Below are 21,129 nucleotides of genomic sequence, written 5' to 3' on the forward strand. Positions count from 1 at the left end.
ACCACCTAGAGAACAAGGGCAGCAGCCGCATGGTCTCACACTCATGCGCCATCTCTTCTCAGTGTGTCTTCTGAGTGGTGTTCAACATGAACGAAGAGTAATTCATCAGTTGAGGGAGTGCTGTAGGTGGTAATCAACAGGATATTTCCTTGTCTATATGTGACCTGATGCCATGCAAATTCAAGGGATCTGGAGTCAATGTTGAGAACTCCCAGGGCCACTCTCTCCTGACTGTATACCACTGGGCCACCACCTGCGATGGGTCTGTCCTGTCGGTGGGACTGGACATATCCAGTGATTGTGATGGAGGAATCTGGGCCATTGGCTGAGATATATGATGATGTAACTATGACTATTCCAGGCTGTAGTTTGACTAGCCTGTGGGACAGCTCTCCCAATTTTGGCATAATTCCCCAGATGTCAGTGAGAAGCACTTTGCAGGGTCGACTGGGCTGGTTATATATGGTGCCCAGGTCAATACTGAATGGTGTCAGCAGTGGCTCAGTTGGTAGCACATTTACTGTGAGTCAGAAGGTTGCGGGTTTAAGTCCCACTCCAGAAACCTGAGAATAAAAATCAAGGCTGATACTCCAGTGCAGTACTGAAGGAGTGCTGCACTGCCAGAGGTGCTGTTTTTATGCTGAAACATTAAACCAATGCTCCTTTTCCCTCTCACGTGAATGTGCACTATTTCGAAGACGACCAGGGGAGTTATGCCCAGGGAGTTATTGCCAGTGTCCTGGCCAACATTTACCCCTTCAGTCTACATCACAAAAGCAGATAATCTGGTTATTATCACATTGCAAAGCATGCCCGATCCTGGGTTCATAAATAGAGGTACTGGATACAAAAGTAGGGAAGTTATGCTGAACTGTGAAAAAGCTCTGTTTAGGCTACAACTTGAGTATTGCACACAGTTCTGATCACCCAACCTTTAGGAAGGATGTGAGAGTCCTTGAAATAACATAGGAGCAGGAGCAGGCCATTCAGCCCGTTGACCCTGCTCCATCATTCAATTAGATCATGGCTGATCATCGACCTCAATGCTACTTTCCCACGCTATCTCCATATCCCTTGGTGTCATTAGCACCCAGATATCCATCAATTTCTGTCTTGAATATGCTCAATGACTGAGCTTCCACAGCCCTCTGGGGTAGAGAATTCCAAAGATTCATCACCACTCTGAGTGAAGAAATTCCTCCTGCTCTTAGTCCTAAATAGCCGACCCCTTATTCTGAGACTATGTCCCCTGGTTTCGACTCAAAGCCATGGGAAACGTCCCATCTACATCCACCCTGTCACACCCTGTAAGAATTTTGAACGTTTCAATGAAATCAGTTCTCATTCTTCGAAACTCGAGAGAATACAGGCCCAGTTTCCTCGATCTCTCCACATAAGACAATCCTGCCATCCCAGGGATGATGAAGTGGAGATTTACCAGAATGATTCCAGGGATGAGGGATTTTAGCTGCAAGGTCAGGTTGGAAAAGCTGGAGTTGTTCTCCTTGGAGCAAAGGAGATTGAGGGGAGATTTGATAGACAGGTTTGGACAGGGTAGTCAGAGAAAAGCTATTCCCATTCGCTGATTGTCCCCAAGACCATGCATTCAGATTTAATGTTTTAGGTAAGAGAAGCAGGGGAAATGTAAGGAAAAACGTTTACACTCAGCGAGTAGTAATGACCTGGAAGTCACTGCCTACGAAGATGGAGGAAGCAGAGACGATCAACGATTTCAAGAGGAAATTGGGTGGACACTTGAGGGAAATAAACTGCGGGGATAGGGCCGGGGAATGGGACTGATTAGATTCCTCTACAGAGAGCTGACGCGGACTCGATGGGCCAAATGGCCTCACTCTGTGTGGTTATGACTCTATGATGTTTATGGGAGTTGTGTGTGTGCAAGTTGGCTGCTGAGTTTCCCATATTACAACAGTGACTGCATTTCAAAAGTACCTCATTGGCTAGAAAGCACTTTGGGATGTCCAGGGGTCATGAAAGGCTCTATATAAATGCAAGGTTTTAATAGTTTACAGCAACTATACATTCCTTCAAGGCACAAAAACCACAAAAGTAAAGGCAGTCAACCGTGGATAACAAAGGAATTTAAGGATTGTATAAGATTAACAGAAAAGGCCAAAAATGAGCCTGAAATAGTAGCAAACCTGAGAATTGGGAGGATTTTGGAATACAGCAAAGGACAACCAAGACACTGATAAAGAAAGGAAGAATAGATTATGAATGTAAGCTAGCAGAAAATATAAAAACAAGCTGTAAAAGCTTCTACAGGTATGTAAAAAGGAAACATTTGGCTAAGACAAATGTGGGTCCATTACAGGCAGAGTCAGGAGAATTTATAATGGGGAATACAGAAAGGGCAGAGAAGCTAAATGATGACTTTGTGTCTGTCTTCACTGAGGAAGATACAAGAAATCTCCCAGAATTAGAGATCCAAGGGATTGGGGGGGAAGAGGAACTGAAGGAAATTAGTATTAGTAAGAAGGCTGCATTGGGGAAATTAATGGGGCTGAAGGTTAATAAGTCCCCAGGACCTGATATTCTACATCCCTGAGTGTTGAAAGAGGTACTCATGGGGATAGTAGATGCATTGGTGATCATCTTCCAAAACTCTATAGATTCTGGAACGGTTACTGCAGATTGGAAGGTCGCAAATGTCAACCCACTATTTAAGAAGGGAGGGAGAGAGAAAACAGGGAATTAAAGTCCTGTTCGCCTTACGTCAGTCGTTGGCAAAATTCTAGAATCTCTTCTAGAATTGGATAATAATGATCTGATCGGGCATAGTCAACATACAGACTTATGAATGGTAAATCATGTTTGACGAACCTGTTGGGAGGTTTTTGAGGATGTTATTAACGGAATTGATAAAGGGAAGTTGGTGAACATGGTTTACTTGGATTTTCAGAAGGCTTTTGATAAAGTCCCCCACAGGAGATTGGTTCGCAAAATTAAAGCACATGGGTTAGGAGGTCATATACTGGCATGGATTAAGGATTGGTGAACAGGCAGAAAGCAGAAAGTAGGAATAAACATGACTAGTGGGGTACTGCAGGGATCAGTGCTTGGGCCCCAGTTGTTCACAATATATATATCAATGATTTGGATGTGGGGACCAAATGTAGTATTTCCAAGTTCGCGGATGACACAAAACCAGGTGGGAATGTGTGTTGTGAAGATACAAAGCTGCTTCAAGGGTATTTGGACAGACTTAGTGAGTGGGCAAGAACGTGGTGGATGGAATATAATGTGGAAAAATGTGAGGTTATCTCACTTTGGTAAGAAGAACAGATGTACAGAGTATTTCTTAAATGGTAAGAGATTAGGAAGTGTAGATGTACAAGGGAACCTGGGTACCCTTGTCAATAAGTCACTGAAAGCTAACATGCAGGTGCAGCGAGCAATTAGGAAGGCTAATGGAATGCTATACTTTATCGCAAGAGGATTTGCGTACAGGAGTAGTGAAGTCTTGCTTCAACTGTATAGAACCTTGTTCAGACCACACCTGGAGTACTGTATGCAGTTTTGGTCCCCTTACCTTAGGAAGGATATTATTGCCATAGAGGGAGTGCAACGAAGATTCACCAGACTTGTTCCCTGGATGGCAGGACTGTCCTATGAAGAGAAATTGGGGAAACTGGGCCTGTATTCTCTCGAGTTTCGAACAATGAGAGGTAATCTCATTGAAACCTACAAAATACTTAAAGGGATAGTCAGGGTAGATGCAGCTAAGGTGTTTCCCCTGGTTGGGGTGTCTAGAACCAGGGGACATAATTTCAAAGTGAGGGGGAAGCCACTTAGGACAGAGATGAGGAGAAATTTCTTTACTCAGAAAGTTGTGAATCTTTGGAATTCTCTATCCCAGAGGGCTGTGGAAACTCAGTCATTAAGTATGTTTAAAGCAGTGATTGACAGATTGCTAAATACAAATGACATAAGTAGATCTGAGGACAGTGTGAGAAAAAGGCATTGAAGCGGATGATCAGCCATGATCATATTGAATGGCAGGACAGGCTAGATGGGCTGAATGGTCTACTCCTGCTCCTATGTTCCTATGTTCTGATCTGTCTGTTTTGAGCAGAGCAGCATAGTGGTTATGCTATTGGATTGAAATCCAGATGCGTGAACTTGTGATCCAGAGATATGAATTAATATAAAACCATTCCAACTGGGGATTTAAAGTTCAGATAATTAAAAAAAATTTGGAATAAAACACAAGGATCACAAGTAATACTTGACAATAAAACTATAAAATTGTTGTAAAATACCCATCTGCTTCATCAGTGTCCATAGGGAAGGAAATCTACTCAGCAATTCTATGACTCCAGACCCACAGCAATACAGTTCACTCTTAACTGCCCTCTTCAATGGCTGAGCAAGCCACTCAGCTGCATTTGGGGCACAGTGGTTAGCACCACAGCCTCACAGCTCCAGGGACCCAGGTTCGATTCTGGGTACTGCCTGTGCAGAATTTGCAAGTTCTCCCTGTGACCACGTGGGTTTTCGCCGGGTGCTCCAGTTTCCTCCCACAGCCAAAGACTTGCAGGTGATAGGTAAATTGGCAATTGTAAATTGCCCCGAGTGTAGGTAGGTGGTAGTGAATATGGGATTACTGTAGGGTTAGTGTAAATGGGTGGTTGTTGGTTGGCACAGACTCGGTGGGCCGAAGGGCCTATTTCAGTGCTGCATCTCTCAATATAAAATATAATATAAATAAACCACCACTATCATGCCAGGTGTGTACGGGGTTTCACAGTGTATCAGGATCCTGCCAGGTGTGTGTGGGGTTTCACAGTGCATCGGGATCCTGCCAGGTGTGTATGGAGTTTCACAGTGTATCAGGATCCTGCCAGGTGTGGATGGGGGTTTCACAGTGTATCAGGATCCTGCCAGGTGTGTATGGGGTTTCACAGTGTATCAGGATCCTGCCAGGTGTGTATGGGGTTTCACAGTGCATCGGGATCCTGCCAGGTGTGTATGGGGTTTCACAGTGCATCGGGATCCTGCCAGGTGTGGATGGGGGTTTCACAGTGTATCAGGATCCTGCCAGGTGTGTACGGGGTATTAAAATTGGATTAGCTTGAGTACTAAAATGTGTGCAGGTTGGCAAACAATTAAGGACTCTGAGCAAATAGTCAGTGCATTTTACACAGACGGTTCGAAGAATATTGACAAATCCAAATTATCTATGATCCTGTTTTTCCTCGGATTTACACTCTTTTTCAGGTTCCAATAATTTCTGAACTGATGGCTGAAGTCAAACATTCTAATTCTCAGAAGTGAAATAAATGTTTTGAAATGTGCATTGAAATCTGCATTTCATTGCTTACCTTTCAGGTGACTGGGTACTTCGGATAAACGTTTTGTTATTTTCATCAAATCAAATGAATCAGAACCTGTTTAAGTCAATCAATTTTCATGAAATCAGATTTGTATAATATTATAGTAAATTCTGCAGTGTTTGAATCTGAAGTTGAATTCAGTGTGTGATTTTACCGTACCAAGTTCCTGTATTTCTTTCAGTATTTTGTCCAACTTTGGTACTCCATGACGCATTTTCACAAAGGATTCCCACATCGCCCTTCCAGCCCGAGAGCCTTTCTCCATCACCAGATTTAGGATAAGTTTGGGACTGTCCACCCTGTTTCCCTTCTCCACGAGATCAGTGAATTTCTGTGAAGAAGAATAATGAATATATTGAGGAGTGAAGTAAAAGACAGAAACAACTAAACACTTAGCTACACTGGGTAAGTTGAAGGTGGGGGGCACGAGATGCTAGATTTAAAAGGAACAGCTATGTTTCGGCCTGCAGGAGGTCTGGAGGGCTGAATCACGTTTCAACGATAAGGAAAAGCAAGGCGATGAAGGACTTTAAATTGGAGGACAGGAATTCTATATTTTGGATGTGCTGAAGTTTATCAGGCATCAAAGAGGGAGTAAAAACAGAAAATACTCAGCGGGTCGGGGAGCATTGTGGAGAGAGAAACAGAGTTAACATTTCAGCTTGTGACTTTTCATCAGAACTGAGCAAAATTAAAAATGGAAAAGGTTTTGGCAAGTGAAAGGAGGGGTTGGGTGGATGGGGGGGGTGGGGGGGGAGGGAGTAAGAAGAGCAAAAGGGCAGGTCAGTGTTAGGGTGGAGGGCAGGAGAGATTCAATGACAAAAAGGTTTCACGATGCAAAGCTGAAGCGAATGGTAATGGGATAAGTCAAGAAACAAATGATATGTCTGGAGGAGGTGCAAATGACCGGATAGCAGACGTCTAAACGCACTGTATAGGAATTAAAAAAGAGGGGGAAAAAAAGCAACAAAAAACAAAATATAGGCAGAGGTTTTTGATCTAAAATTATTGAACTTTATGTTGAGTTTGGAAGATTATAAAGTGTCCAATCGAAAGATGAGTGCTGTTTCTCGAGCTTGCATTGAGCTTCATTGGAACACTCGATGGACAGAAAGGTCAGAGTGGGAGCAAGGTAGAGAATTAAAATGGCAGATTGACTGGAAGCTCAGGATCATGCTTGCGGACTGAACGGAGGTATTCCTCAATGTGTCACCCAATCTGTGTTTGGCCTCCCCAATGTAGAGCAGAAATACAAGTGAATTGCTGTTTCACTTGGAAGTGTTTGGGGCCTTGGATGGTGAGAAGGGAGGAGGTAAAAGGGCAGGTGCTGCATTCTGCACTTGCATGGAGAGGTACTGTAGGAAAGAGGGAGGTGTTGGGGTGACTGAGGAGTGGACCAGGGTGTTGTGGAGTAAATGGTCCCTTCGGAATGCTGAAAGGAGAGAGGAGCAGATGTGTTTGGTGGTGGCATCATGCTGCAGATGGCAGAGGATGATCTGTTGAATACAGAGGCTGGTAGGGTGGAAGGTGAGGACAAAGCGGAACCCTGTTGTAGTTCTGGGAGGGAATGGAAGGTAAAGGCCTGCTCAGGTCGGGAAAAAGAACCCGAACAGAACCCAAGCAAACCACAGCGGACCCGAGCCCGACCCAGCCAGAGTCCCTCCAATTTCGCCCCAACCTGAGCCTGACCCGAACATCCCTTCACTTACCTTCCAACTGGGAAGCGCCACAAAGCTGCAGCGCATGTGTGATAACGTCACAGCGACGTCACTCGCTCACTGCGTAGACTCAGTTTCGTCCCAGACTCCCAGCTCAGCTAAGTTTATTTAATTTTAATACTTACTGGCAGAGCACTTACTTTGTGTGTCCGGCCTGACCCAACCCGAGCCCAAAAGCCGGACCCGGAAGAGGGGCCCGACTCGACCTGACCCAAACCCGACACAATTTGTCGGGTCTCATCGGGTTCGGGTCGGGTAGCAGGCCTTTAATGGAAGGGGTGAGAGCAGAAGTGCATGAAACAGATCGGACACAGTTGAGGGCCCTGTCCACAACGGTTGGTGGGGCAGGGGATTCTTCAGTTGAGGAAAAGAGGAAGACATATCGGATGCGCTAGTTTAGGCGCCATGCCAAGCGTCAAGGTCCTTCCGATCCCAGTATTGTTGCTGGTACCCTAAGGAATTGAACCTCTTTTCCACAGCACGTTTTTAGCCACCTGTTGACTTTCCTAATAGAGTCACAGAATCATAGAGTTATACAGCACAGAAACAGGCCCTTCGGCCCATCATATCTGTGCCGGCCATCAAGCACCTAATATTCTAATCCCATTTTCCAGCACTTGGCCCATAGCCTTGTATGCTATGGCGTTTCAAGTGTTCATCTAAATACTTATTAAATGCTGTGAGGGTTCCTGCCTCCACCACCTCTTCAGGCAGTGCGTTCCAGATTCCAACCAGCCTCTGGGTGAAAATATATTTCCTCAAATCCCCTCTCAACCTCCTGCCTCTTATCTTAAATCTATGTCCCTTGGTTAGTAACCCCTCTGCGAAGGGAAAAAAGTTTCTTCTTAACTAACCTATCAATGCCCCTCATAATTTTGTATACCTCAATCATGTCCCCCCTCAGCCTTCTCTCTTCCAAGGAAAACAACCCAAGCCTTTACAGTATCTCTTCATAGTTTTAATGCTCCAGCCCAGGCAACATCCTGGTGAATCTCCTCTGCACCCTCTCCAGTGCAATCATATCCTTCCTATAGTGTGGTGACCAGAACTGTACACAGTACTCCAGCTGTGGCCTAACTAGCGTTTTATACAGCTCCATCATAACCTCCCTACTCTTATATTCTATGCCTCGGCTAATAAAGGCAAGTATCCCATATGCCTTCCTAGCCACCATATCTACCTGTGCTGCTGCCTTCAGTGATCTATGGACAAGTACACCAAGGTCTCGCTGACCTTCTGTACTTCCTAGGTCCTACCATCCATTGTATATTCCCTTGCCTTCTTAGTCCTCCCAAAAAACCTCACACTTTTCAGGATTAAATTCCATTTGTCACTGCTCCGCCCATTTTACCAGCCCATCTATATCGTCCTGTAATCTAAGGCTTTCCTCCTCACTATTTACGACACGACCAATTTTCATGTCATCTGCGAACTTACTGATCATACCTCCTATATTCATGTCTAAATCATTAATGCACACTACAAACAGCAAGGGTCCCAGCACCTATCTCTGTGGTACACCACTGGTCACAGGCGTTCACTCGCAAAAAATACCCTCTACCGTTACCCTCTGCCTCCTGCCACTAAGCCGATTTTGGATCCAATTTACCAAATTGCCCTGGATCCCATGGGCTCTTACCTTCCTAACCAATCTTAGGAATATAAGGTCCCATGTGGGACCTTATTAAAAGCCTTACTGAAGTCCATGTAGACTACATCAACTGCTTTACCCTCATCTACACATCAAATCACCGCCTCGAAAAATTCAATCAAGTTAGTTAGACACAATCTCCCCCTGACGAAGCCATGCTGACTATCCCTGATTAATCCCTGCCTCTCCAAATAGAGATTAATCCTGTCCCTCAGAACTTTTTCCAATAGTTTCCCTACCACTGATGTTAGACTCACCAGCCTGTAATTACCTGGTTAATCCCTACTACCCTTCTTGAATAATGGTACCACATTCTCTGTCCTCCAGTCCTCTGGTACCTCTCCTGTGGCCAGAGAGGATTTTAAAATTTGTGTCAGAGCCCCTGCTATCTCCTCCCTTACCTCACTTAGCAGCCTGGGATACAACTCATCTGGGCCTGGGGATTTATCCACTTTTAAGCCTGCTGAAACAGCTAATACTTCCTCCCTTTCAATGCTAATATGTTGAAGTGTTTCACAATCCCCCTCCCTGATCTCTACACCTACATTGTCCTTCTCCATAGTGAACACAGATGAAAAGGAATCATTTAAAACCTCACCTATGTCCTCCGGCTCCACACACAGATTGCCACTTTGGTCCCTAATGGGGCCTACTCTTTCCCTAGTTACCCTCTTGCCCTTAATATACTTATAAAATGCCTTAGGATTTTCCTTTATCTTTCCCGCCAATGTTTTTTCCATGCCCCCTCTTGGCTCTCCTAATTACTTTTTTAAGTATGCCCCTACAATTTCTATACTTCTCGAGGGCCTCCGCTGTTTTCAGCCCTCTGAATCTGCCATAAGTCTCCTTTTTTTTCCTGATCCAATCCTCTATATCCCTTGACATCCAGGGTTCCCTGGACCTGTTGGTCCTACCCTTCACCTTAACGGGTACATGTTGGCTCTGAACTCTCACTATTTCCTTTTTGAATGACCCCCACTGGTCTGACGTAGACATTCCTACAAGTAGCTGCTCCCAGTCCACTTTAGCCAGATCCTGTTTTATCATATTGAAATCAGCCTGCCCCCAATTCAGTACCTTTATTTCTGGTCCATCTTTGTCCTTTTCCATAATCACCTTAAAACTTAGAGTTATGGTCACAATCCCCGAAATGCACCCCCACTGACACTTCTACCACCTGTCCAGCTTCATTCCCTAGGATTAGGTCCAGTACTGCCCCTTCTTTGTAGGACTTTCCACATACTGACTCAAAAAGCTCTCCTGTATGCATTTTAAGAATTCTGCCCCCTTTAAGCCTTCTGCATTGAGACTATCCCAGTTAATATTGGGGAAGTTGAAATCCCCTACTATAATTACCCTATTATTTTTACACCTCTCTGAGAATTGCCTACATACCTGCTCCTCTATCTCTCCCTGACTGTTTGGAGGCTTGTAGTACACTCCTGTAGTACAAGTGATTGCCCCCTTTTTGTTTTTAAGTTCTACCCATATGGCCTCATTTGAGGAACCTTCTACCATCCCTCCTTACTGCAGTAATTGACTCCTTGATCAACACTGCAATGCCACCTCCGCATTTATCCCCTCCCGTCAGGCCTGAAGATTCTATACCCTGGAGTATTGAGCTGCCAGTCCTGCCCCTCCCTCAACCATGTCTCTGTGATAGCAATAATATCATAATCCCATGTGCGAATCAACCCCCTCAATTCATCTAGCAAGACTCCTTGAATTAAAATAGATGCAATCCAGTCTTGCATTTTTCACTTGTACCTTAACTGGTCTATACTTGCTCTGTCCTCCAGACTGACTCAATTTCTCTTCTATATTTGACTGTGCATCACCCCCCACGGTACCTCCACTCTGTATCCCATCCCCCTGCCAAATTAGTTGAAACCCCCCGCAACAGCACGAGCAAACCTCCCAACAAGGATGTTGGCCCCGTTCCAGTTCAGGTGCAATCCACACAACTTGTACAGGTCTCACCTTTGCCAGAAACAGACCCAGTGATCCAGGAAACTAAAGCCCTCCCTCCTGCACCATCTCTTCAGCCACGTATTCATCTGCTCTATCCTCCTATTCCTATACTCATTAGCACGTGGTACCAGGGGTAATCCAGAGATTACAACCTGTGTCCCTTAATCTCTTTGTCCCTCTGCCAAATTGTATATGACTGAGTAATAATCCCAAGATTATTTCAGGTGATGTCCTGTTTTTCAATTTAGCTCCCAACTCCTGATAGTCCCTTAGCAGAACCTCTTCCTCCTTTTCTCCTGTGTCCTTGAGTCCAACAAGGAACGTAACGACTGAACATCCCCCATCTTTCCAAATTTTTTTTCCGGCCACTTCAAGATCTCCCTTACCCTGGCATCCAGTAGGCAACACACTGTTTGGATTCTCGATCATTACTACTGACAGACGGACTGTCTATCCCTCTAGTTATAAAATTCCCTATAACTACAATCTTTCTAGTCTGCACCTCCTCCTCTTGCACTACCATCTGGTCCATGGGTACTTTGGTTACCATTCTCACTCTCCTTTCCAGTCTTTCTCCTTATTCTTATGGATGTCAAGTTCTTGGTACCTGCTGGAATGGAACAGTGTCGGCTGGAACTCCTTCATAATCTCTCCTATGTTTCTGATACCAGGATGACTCACTGTTACATTCTTCTCTTCTGCCCCTTACGTTTCACTCTGGTATGTCACTGTACTCTGGAGGAATTTGCCCAGAAACTCCTCCTCCTTGGGCACAGTTCTCTGGAGTTTTGAAGAATAGCGGTGATATCATTGAAACGTTTAAAATTCTTAAGAGGGCTTCAAAGGGTAGATGTTGACAGGTTGTGTTACCTGACTGAATGGTCTGGAACAAGGGGTCATCGTATCAGGGTAAGGGTTCAGCCATTTCGGAGAGATGAGGAGTAATATCTTTACTCAGAGTGTTGTGAATCTTTGAAATTCTCTGCCCCGTAAGGCAGGGGACGCTCAGTAGATGAGTATATTCAAGATCGAGATTGATAAATTTTCAGGCACAAATGGAATCAAGAGATATAGGGCTCCAGTAGGAAAGTGGAATTGATGTAGAAGTTCAGCTATTACCTTACTGAATGGCGGAATGATTCCATGGGCCATAAGACATACTCCTGTTTGTATTTCTTATACACTTATGTTCTCCCTTATGTGTCGGAGTATCTCTAGCTTGGACTCCAGCTCAACAACTCTGAGTCAGTGTCTCGAAGCAGAAACATTTCTTGCAGATGCTGTGGTCTGGGACAGTCTTGTTGTCAATAAACCCCAACCTATTGCAGTCCAGCCACACTGCCTGCACTGCTACATCATTACTAATTTATTAACTCATTGATTGGCTATCTGGTGTTTATTTCTTGAACTAATTGGTCACTTGAAATCTAATTTTATTAAAAAGATGGATTTAGCGTGATGTTAAATAAATTAATTAGTGACGGTGATTAATTACTTAGCTGTCTATCAGGTATTAATATGTCGAAAAGCAGTTAGCATTTAATTACTCAGCAGGTTTTCCTATTCCTTACACTTAACTGCACTCGTATTACATCTTTGTTAACTCAGTCTTAACATTAACCAGTAATGATACTAAACACACAAAATGATATCTAGATACTTACCTATATACTTACCTTATTTTCCTCAGGTTCTGCAGCTTCTCTCTGTGTTGATTATGACATTATTTTTACTATTTCCTCCAGGGTGATTATTTAATGTTGCCCCTTTCTTGAAAGCACCGCATTTCCAAATTCACCAAATCCCTGCTGCCACTCCATTTAGTAGATTCTCCCAGCTCTGTGCATACAGCTCTGTGTGTTACCACTGTATTAGATATCCCTCTAATATATACCTTTTAGAAATGCCTGATTTACAACCAGTCAGTCAATATTAAATGACAATAATTAGCATCTAGTCAGGTACATAACTGACTGTTAAATGTGTCTAAATCCGGCACCGGATTGAGAGGCTGGCGGCTGCTGACCTCTGCTTGTTCCAGGTCCCGTTTACCGGGTGGTGGTGGCACCCCTCCACCGCCTTTGTTCGGCGGAGAGTTTCATATGTTGACTTTTTTTTATTAAAATAAAACCACCCATTTACTCCACAGATGACAAAATAGAATAACAGCAACTAACAGCACAGGAGGCGACAATTCAGTCTGTCTTGCCTGCATTGCCTCTTTGAAAGAGCAGTTTCACATTCCCATTTTTTGTTCACAACACTATCAGTTCCCTATTCTCACAAAACTATCCAACTCCCTTTTAAATTTATTTATGGAATCAGCTTCTGCCACAACATCCGAGATCCAGAAAACTCGAGTGAAAAAAAGATCAGCACATCTCCCCGCTAGATCTCGTCATTAATTTTGAATCTCTGAGCTCTCATTAACAACCCACTCAGCAAACTCTCCAGCTATCCTATCAAACCCAATCAACTTGAAACCACTATTAGGTCACCTCTCAATCTTCTCTATTCCAAGAAGAACAGTCATAGCTTTCCAACCTCTCCTTATAACTCAAGTCCCTCATCTCTGATATCATGGTAAATCTTTCTGTACCCTTTCTAAGGCCTTTACATCTTTCCTGAAGTGTGACGATCAGAATTTTCCATGATATGCCAACCAAGGCCTAATCCCAGTGAGTTACAAAGTTCTACAATGACCTCTGCTTTTATATACTCTTCCACAATTTATAAGCACAAGTAACTGATACGCTTTTTAATCACCTTATCAGTTTGCCTTACCACCTTTAAGAATGTGTGTATTTGGACACACAGTCCTTCTGCTCATTTACACTTTTCAGAATTGGGCTATTTGCAATATACTGTCTATCCATATTCATCCTCCCAAAGAGCATCACTTCGTACTTCTCCAAATTGAAAACTCAGTCACGCATCAGCTCATTTCACCATCACGTCCATGTCTTCCTGAAACTTATAACTATCCTCATCAATATTTACTACTTTGCCAAGTTTTTTATCATCTGCAAACTTTGAAATACTGCTTCCTACTCCTGAGTCCAGGTCTATTAGAAAGCTGAAGAGTAATGACCCAAAACTAACCATATGGGGAACAGCATTGCAAACCATCTCTCAGTCTGAAAAAAAATCCATCCACCACCACATTTTGCTGCCCGTCAACGAGACAATTTTCTATTCATTCCACTTTATTCCATGGGATTCCATCGTATTAGTATGCCTACTGTTTGGCACCTTGTCGAAAGCCTTCTGAAATCCACATATACTACATCTACTACACAACCTTGATCAACCTTCTCTCTTACATGAGCAAAGAATTCATCAAAGTTAGTCAGACATGAGTTGCCTTTAACAAGTGCACGCTGACTCTCCTTCGTTAATCCAAGCCTTTCCAGATGAAAGTTTATTATGTCCCTGATAATGGTTTCCAAAAATGTACCCACCACCAATGTTAGGCCAATGATGGTCTGTAGTTTTCTGCTTTATCCCCGTCCGTCTAATTTCTTTGAAGTAGCTTTCCAATCAATCAACTCATGACCATCACTCTAAATTCTGTCTGTTGCCTCTGGTCTCTCATTTTCTGAGTCCCATTAAAATGTTGCCCATTGTTTCCACTCCATGCAAGAATTCTACCTGAACCATTCCTATCCTTTGTATAGATACTGACAGATCCCCTGGGTATTTTCACCTCTTTGTATCACTGTTACAGACAGAAATATTTTCAGTTTATTCATTTTTTCTGTTTCTCTTCTGTAATATTCTATGATTCTAAGATCTGATATCCTGTCAGTTCAGTGATCTTTAAGAATCCAAATTCACTTTTCATCCGTCCCACTTACCCGATGTTCTTGTCCACTGAAATGCCGCCCGTATGTTAACAACGAGCTGACTCCATCCACCACTTCTTCAATCGCCTGTTCTAGTCTGTCCCAGTAGAATTTTGTCAGCAGGAACAGCTGGTAGTCATCACACTTTGTGAAAAACTCAGTGATTTTACAGTCTCGATCTGTGATCAAAAATGGAGAAAACTAAAAACATTATTAATTTTCTATCGGGTTACAATACTTCCACTTATACCAAGTGTCTTAAACCTCCTGTGAGCCACATTACCAAACACTTGCTGATAGCCCATCTGCACCCAGTGTACTACATTTCGTCTATCTATATCGACACGTCTCCACAAAGCGGCATCAAATTTGTCAAATACCACTTGTTTACAGTTAATCTATTCGAGCCTCCACTCATTATCCTCTATATATTCACTAATTCAAGGTAGAGTTAAGAGATTCGAGGAGTTTGTGCACAACTGACAGAGACTAAGTGGTCTCTAGTTACTCAGTTGATCCTCTCTCCGTGTTTTAACAGAGACATTGCTTGGGCTCCTTCAGTCCACCTGTATATTTTTTGATATTAAGTTAGGATTGAAAATTTATGATCAGAGTCCCTCCTAGTTCCTCTATGACTTCCTTTAATTGCCAAGGGAGACGTAACTCATGACCCAGCAATGTATCCACTGCGGCTATGTTTCTCAGATCCAAATCATTTTCTAATGATCTTTAAGCACCAACATTTTCACTTTCACCAACACTTTGCAGAAATTAAAGGGACTATTTTGTATCTTTCAAAACCTCATTCACAACGACATTCCTTTAGTTTAGACTTTTCTTACCTCCACTGCTTGCTAGCCTGCCAACCCCAATGAGAATTGTGCTGTTTCCCTTCCTATTGCATAACTCGGTACATATGGATTCTATCTTAATTTGTCACTCTTTCTGAATTTAAGATGATCTTTAAAACCTAACGCTTTGACCAAGCTTTTGGTCATCTGTCCAATATCTCCTTATGTGTTTCGGAATCCGGTTTTGTTTGATAACGCTCCTGTGAAGCATGAAAAGACTTTTAATACATTAAACATGTGGCATCAGTGCATGTTTCCTGTTCTAGAGATATCACAGCCCTTTATTAATACTGGTGTCCATGACTACTTTTCTGTCCACTCACAATGGTATGACTGAGAACCTATCCCTGAACCTTTTGAAAACGCAGGACCTGTCCTATAGATCACATCCCCTGTGCTCTCTATAATATTTCCTCTACAAATATATTTCTATCTGTGTTACTGGTTCTGACCATGGTTATTTCCCACTATCCATTCCTTCCCAGAGTTTGTCCCACCCATTCCAGAATATTCTACCCTCTGACACCAGGGAAGTAACCTACTATTTGGGACATGCTCAGGGCTGTAGAAGAGCTTGGCTGTTCCTCTGACTATAGAATCTCCCACCACTATCACTCTCCTATTCATGTGGATAAATTGTTCTCAACCTCCAGCCCTCTCAACATTCGGTGCAGCTTCCAGTTCCCTGGTGTCACACCTTTGCTCAGGAACACCGTCCTCAAAGTCAATGGGTTGAATTTTACCAGCCCGGTTGGAAGCAGGGAGGCTGGGAACATAGGTGGAGCCACGTAAGGCGAATGCCCAGAAATATCCCTGCCTGTGGGAGAACTTCCCAGGGGCAGGCTGGGACAAGGTGCAACTGCTCGCTTCATGAAGGTGGGTAGCCAATCAGGGAAATTAAGGGCCCAATTAGAGGCCATTTTATGAAACTGCCAGTATTTTCCTGTCTTTGGAGCAGCTCCCCCCGCCCCAACAAGTACAGAGCCCAGCAGCTCTCTAAAGGCAGCCTCCCAACATTAGGCTGGGGTGGGGGGAGGCACCTCCTTTAAATACCCACTTCCCGGAGCCATGCTGATCATCGGGTCACAGCCGCAACCACAGTTCATCCTGTGGAGGGGCAAAAGACAAAGCGGACGCATTCCCAATCTCTTCTGTCAGAAGTGCCGAGTGGATGATCCAACGCGATCTCCTCCTGAGTCTCCCACCATCACAGATACCAGTCTTCAATCAATTCGATTCACTCCACATATCAAGAAATGGATGAAGGCCTGGGATACAGAAAAGGCTATGGGCCCTGACAACAGTTCAGCTGGAGCACTGAAGACTTGTGCTCCAGAACTAGACTTTCACTAGCAAAGTTGTTCCAGTACAGCTACAACACTGGCATCTACCTGACAATGTGGCAAATTGTCCAGGTATGTCCTGTCCACGTAAAGCAGGGCAAATCCAATGTGGCCAATTACCATCCCATGTCTTTTTAAAAATTCATTCTTGGGGTGTGAGCATGACTGGCAAGGCATTTGTTGCTCATCCCTATTTGCCCATCACTTTGATGATGATTGAGAGTAAACTGATGGTGCGGCAATTGGTCGGGTTGGATTTGTCCTGCATTTTGTGGACAGGACATACTGGGCAATTTTCCACATTGTCGGGCAGATGCCAGTGTTGTAGCTGTACTGGAACAGCTTGGCTAGGGGCGCAGCTAGTTCTAGAACACAAGTCTTCAGTACGACTAACACAATGTTGTCAGGGCCTTTGACGTATCCAATGCCTTAACCCATTTCTTGATATCACATGAAGTGAATCGAATTGGCTGAAGACTGACATCTGTGATTCTGGGGACCTCAGGAGAAAGCCAAGATGGATCATCAACTCGCATTTCTAGCTGAAGATTGGTGCAAATTTTTAATTAAATTATTTTTTTCGGCCAGCACGGACAAGACGGGTTGCATGGCCTCCTTCTCTGCTGTAATTTTTCTATGGCTCTAAATGCTTCAGCCTCGTCTTTTACACGAATGTGCTGGGCATCCCATCATTGAGGATGGGGATGCATGTGGAGCCTCCTCCTCCAGTAAGTTGTTTACTTGTCCACCACCATTCAGGACTGGATGTGGCAGGGAATGCAGAGCTTTGAACTGATCCATTGGTTGGCTCTGTCTATCACATGCTGCTTCTGCTGTTTAGCATATATGCAGTCCTGTGTTGTGGCTGCACCTCATTGTTAGGTATGCCTGGTACTGCTCCTGGCATGTCCACCTGCACTCCTCATTGAATCTGACTTTGTTTACTAGTACCGGTTCCTGTGTCCTGATCACTTTCCCTTGCAGCAGAGCCTTGAAGATGACGTTGATTACGCGATGAATTCTCCATTTCCGTTCATATGTTATCTGCAAAACATTGTATTCCAGGTTACAGCAGAATATGAAGTCCCTCATTCCTTCTACTATTCTAGTAAGTCTCTTCCACATCCTCTGCAAGGCCTTGATATCCTTCTTATATTGTGGTGCCCAGAATTGAACTCAATATTCCAGCTGAGTACTAACCAGTGTTTTGTAAAGGTTTAGTATAAACTCCTTGTTTTATTTTAATCTAATCCTCCATGAAGAAAGCCAAGGGTCACATATATGCTTTTTAAACATCCTTCTCAACGTGATCTGCCTCCAGCCCTTCAGGTACACCAACATGTCTCTGTTGCTGCACTTGTTTAAAATTGTACCCCATTACATACATATTGCCTCTCCTTATTCTTCCTGCCAAAATTCACCAAGCACACTTTTCTGTTAAATTTCATCTGCCATGTGTCTGTCAATGTCCTCCAGAAGCATGTCATTATTTCCCGAACTGTTTACTGGGTTTTGTGCCCTGTATACCCAAGTTCAGGTCATTAATATACACACAATAGTGCAGTGGTCCTGATACCAACCCTTGGGAGCACCATTATATTTTTCTCTCCAGTCTGAAAAACATCATCTCACCACCGCTCTTCGCTTTCTGTCCCTTAGACAATTTTGTATCCACCTGTCCCTTTATTCCTATGGCCTTTCATTTTGCTAACAAGTCTATTATATGGTACATTGTCAAGCAGATTTTGAAAGTCCATGTATACAACATCAACACTCTACCCTCATTAACCCACTCCATGACTTCATTGAAGAAGTTGATGAATTTAGGCAAACTCAATTTGCCTTTAACAGATCCGGACTGACTTTCATTTATTGGCCCATAAGTTTACAAGCGCCAATTAATTTTTATTCGGATTATTGTTTCCAAAAGTTTCCCCACCATCGACATTCGGCTGGTTGGCCTGTTGTTGGCAGGTGTATCCCTCTTCCCTTTTTTGAACAGGGATGTAACATTTGCAATCCTCCAGTCCTCTGGCACCACCCCTCATCCGAGGAGGATTAGAAGACTGTGGCCACAGTCTCCACAATTTCCACCCTTCCTTCCCTCACCAGCTCAGAATGCATCTCAATCAGACCTAATGATTTTTTTACTTTAAAGGACTACCAACCTTTTAAGGACATTCTTTTTGTCTATTTTTATTCTCATCAATATCACTCCTGCCTCCTCATTTCATGCTGCATTGACAGCATCCTCTTCCCCAGTGAAAGCACATGCAAATTACTCATTTAGTACCTCAGCCATGCCCTCTGCTTCCACAAATTCTCCTTTTTTGGTCCCTAATCAGGCCCACTATTCCTTTGACTACCCTTTCATTATTATGTATTTATAAAAGAATTATAGATTCCCTTTTATGTTAGCCGCTAATCTATTCTCATATGCTCTGTTGACCCCTCATATTCTCTTTAAGACCTCCTCTGCATTTGTTACATTCAGTTTTGTCTCTACTGTAGTCCGAACTTTACAATTCGCATGTACCGTTTTTTCTGTCTCATTTTAACCCATATATCGTTTATCACCCAGGGTGTTCTAGGTGTGAATGCCGTTCCTTCCTTCTTCCCGTGCTCCAATAGAAATGTGTCTACTCTGGATGAAGCATCTCCTATTTGACGTTCTCCCAGTTTTCATTATTGTTTTGCCGAACAATTTTTGATTCCAATCCATCTGAGCCAGATCCCTTTTCAACTCAGTAAAGTGAGTCCTCCTGTACTGAAGTATTTTTATGCTTGATTGTACCTTGTCCTTTTCCGTTACTATTATTATTGGAAGCTGGATAAGATTATGATCACTGTTCCACAAATGCTCTCCCACTAAAACATGCTACATTTCCCCACTTTATTCCCCAGAGGGAATCTTGAGATTTCTCTACCCGAGAGGCTTGTGGATGTTCCCTCATTAAGAATATTTAAATCCGAGATAGATAGATTTTTGATTTCTCAGGGAATCGAGGGATATGGGGAGTGGGCAGGAAAGTGGAGTTGAGGCAGAAGATCAGCCATGATCGTACTGAATACTGGAGCAGACTCAAGGGGCCTCCTGCTCCTATTTCTTATGTTCTTATCTTCATAGAACTAGATTCAGCAAAACTTCCTTCCTTGTTAGGCTGGAAACACTGATAAAGGAAGTTCTCTTGTATACATTTCAGGAATTTCTCCCACTCTTTGTAGGTTACACTGTTATTATCCCTGTCTATATTAGAATGATTGAAATTCCCCTTCATCACTACACTGCAGTTCTTACATCTTCCTATAAATTGCCTGCAATTTGCTCCTCAATCACTTTTCCATTATTTGGTGGCCTATATTACTCAGTAATGCAATAGCTCCTCTATTGTTGTTTAATTGTAATCAAATTCATTATAGTCATTGAGTTATACAGCACAGAAACAGGCCCTTCGGCCCATCGTGTCCATGCCAGCCATCAAGCACCTATCTAATCTAATCCCATTTTCCAGCACTTGGCCCGTAGCCTTGTAGGCTATGGTGTTTCAAGTGCTCATCTGAATACTTCTTAAATGTTGTGAGGGTTCCTGCCTCTACCACCTCTTCAAGCAGCGTGTTCCAGATTCCAACCACCTTTTGGGTGAAAAATGTTTTCCTCAAATCCCCTCTAAACCTCCTGCCTCTTACCTTAAATCTGTGCCCCCCTGTTTATTGACACCTCCACCATGGGAAAAAGTTTCTTCCTATCTACCTTGTCTATGCCCCTCATAATTTTGTATACCTCAATCAGGTCCCCCTTCAGCCTTCCCTGTTCGAAGGAAAACAACCCTAGCCTACAGTGTGTCTTCATAGCTGAAATGCTCCAGCCCAGGCAACATCCTGCTGAATCTCCTCTGCACCCTCTCCAATGCAATCATATCCTTCCCATACTGTGGTGCCCAGAACTGTACACAGTACTCCAGCTGTGGCCGAACTAGCATTTTATACAGCTCCATCATAACCTCCTTGCTTTTATATTCTATTCCTCAGCTAATAAAGGCAAGTATCCCATATGCCTTCCTAACCACCGTATCTACCTATGCTGCTGCCTTCAGTGATCTATGGACAAAATCCCTCTGACCCTCTGTACTTCCGAGGGTCCTACCATTCACTGTATATTCTCTTGCCTTGTTAGTCCTCCCAAAATGCATCACCTCACACTTCTCAGGATTAAATTCCATTTGCCACTGCTCTGCCCATCTAATCAGCCCATCTATATCATCCTGTAATCTAAGTCTTTCCTCCTCACTATTTAGGACACCACCAATTTTCATGTCATCGGTGAACTTACTGATCACACCTCCTATATTCATGTCTAAATCATTAATGTACACTACAAACAGCAAGGGTCCCA

The 21,129-nt window shown here is 43.5% G+C and overlaps 1 protein-coding gene across 9 annotated transcripts in view; it reads right to left on the reverse strand.

The window, feature by feature from the left end:
* Positions 1–21,129, reverse strand: part of LOC137361316 (NACHT, LRR and PYD domains-containing protein 3-like) — a 95,385-nt gene that overhangs the window by 36,373 nt on the left and 37,883 nt on the right. For all 9 annotated transcript variants that reach the window (XM_068026212.1, XM_068026214.1, XM_068026206.1 and 6 more), the window contains 4 exons: positions 17,688–17,780; positions 14,555–14,721; positions 5,517–5,688; positions 5,346–5,411 (listed from right to left, as the gene is read on the reverse strand). In XM_068026212.1, coding sequence (XP_067882313.1) covers positions 5,346–5,411; positions 5,517–5,688; positions 14,555–14,721; positions 17,688–17,763 — 481 coding nt within the window. In that variant the 5' untranslated portion in view covers positions 17,764–17,780. The remainder of the gene's footprint in view (positions 1–5,345; positions 5,412–5,516; positions 5,689–14,554; positions 14,722–17,687; positions 17,781–21,129) is intronic.

The sequence above is a fragment of the Heterodontus francisci genome, unplaced genomic scaffold (genome assembly GCF_036365525.1).
Source record: "Heterodontus francisci isolate sHetFra1 unplaced genomic scaffold, sHetFra1.hap1 HAP1_SCAFFOLD_506, whole genome shotgun sequence".
In the NCBI taxonomy this organism is placed as follows: domain Eukaryota; kingdom Metazoa; phylum Chordata; class Chondrichthyes; order Heterodontiformes; family Heterodontidae; genus Heterodontus; species Heterodontus francisci.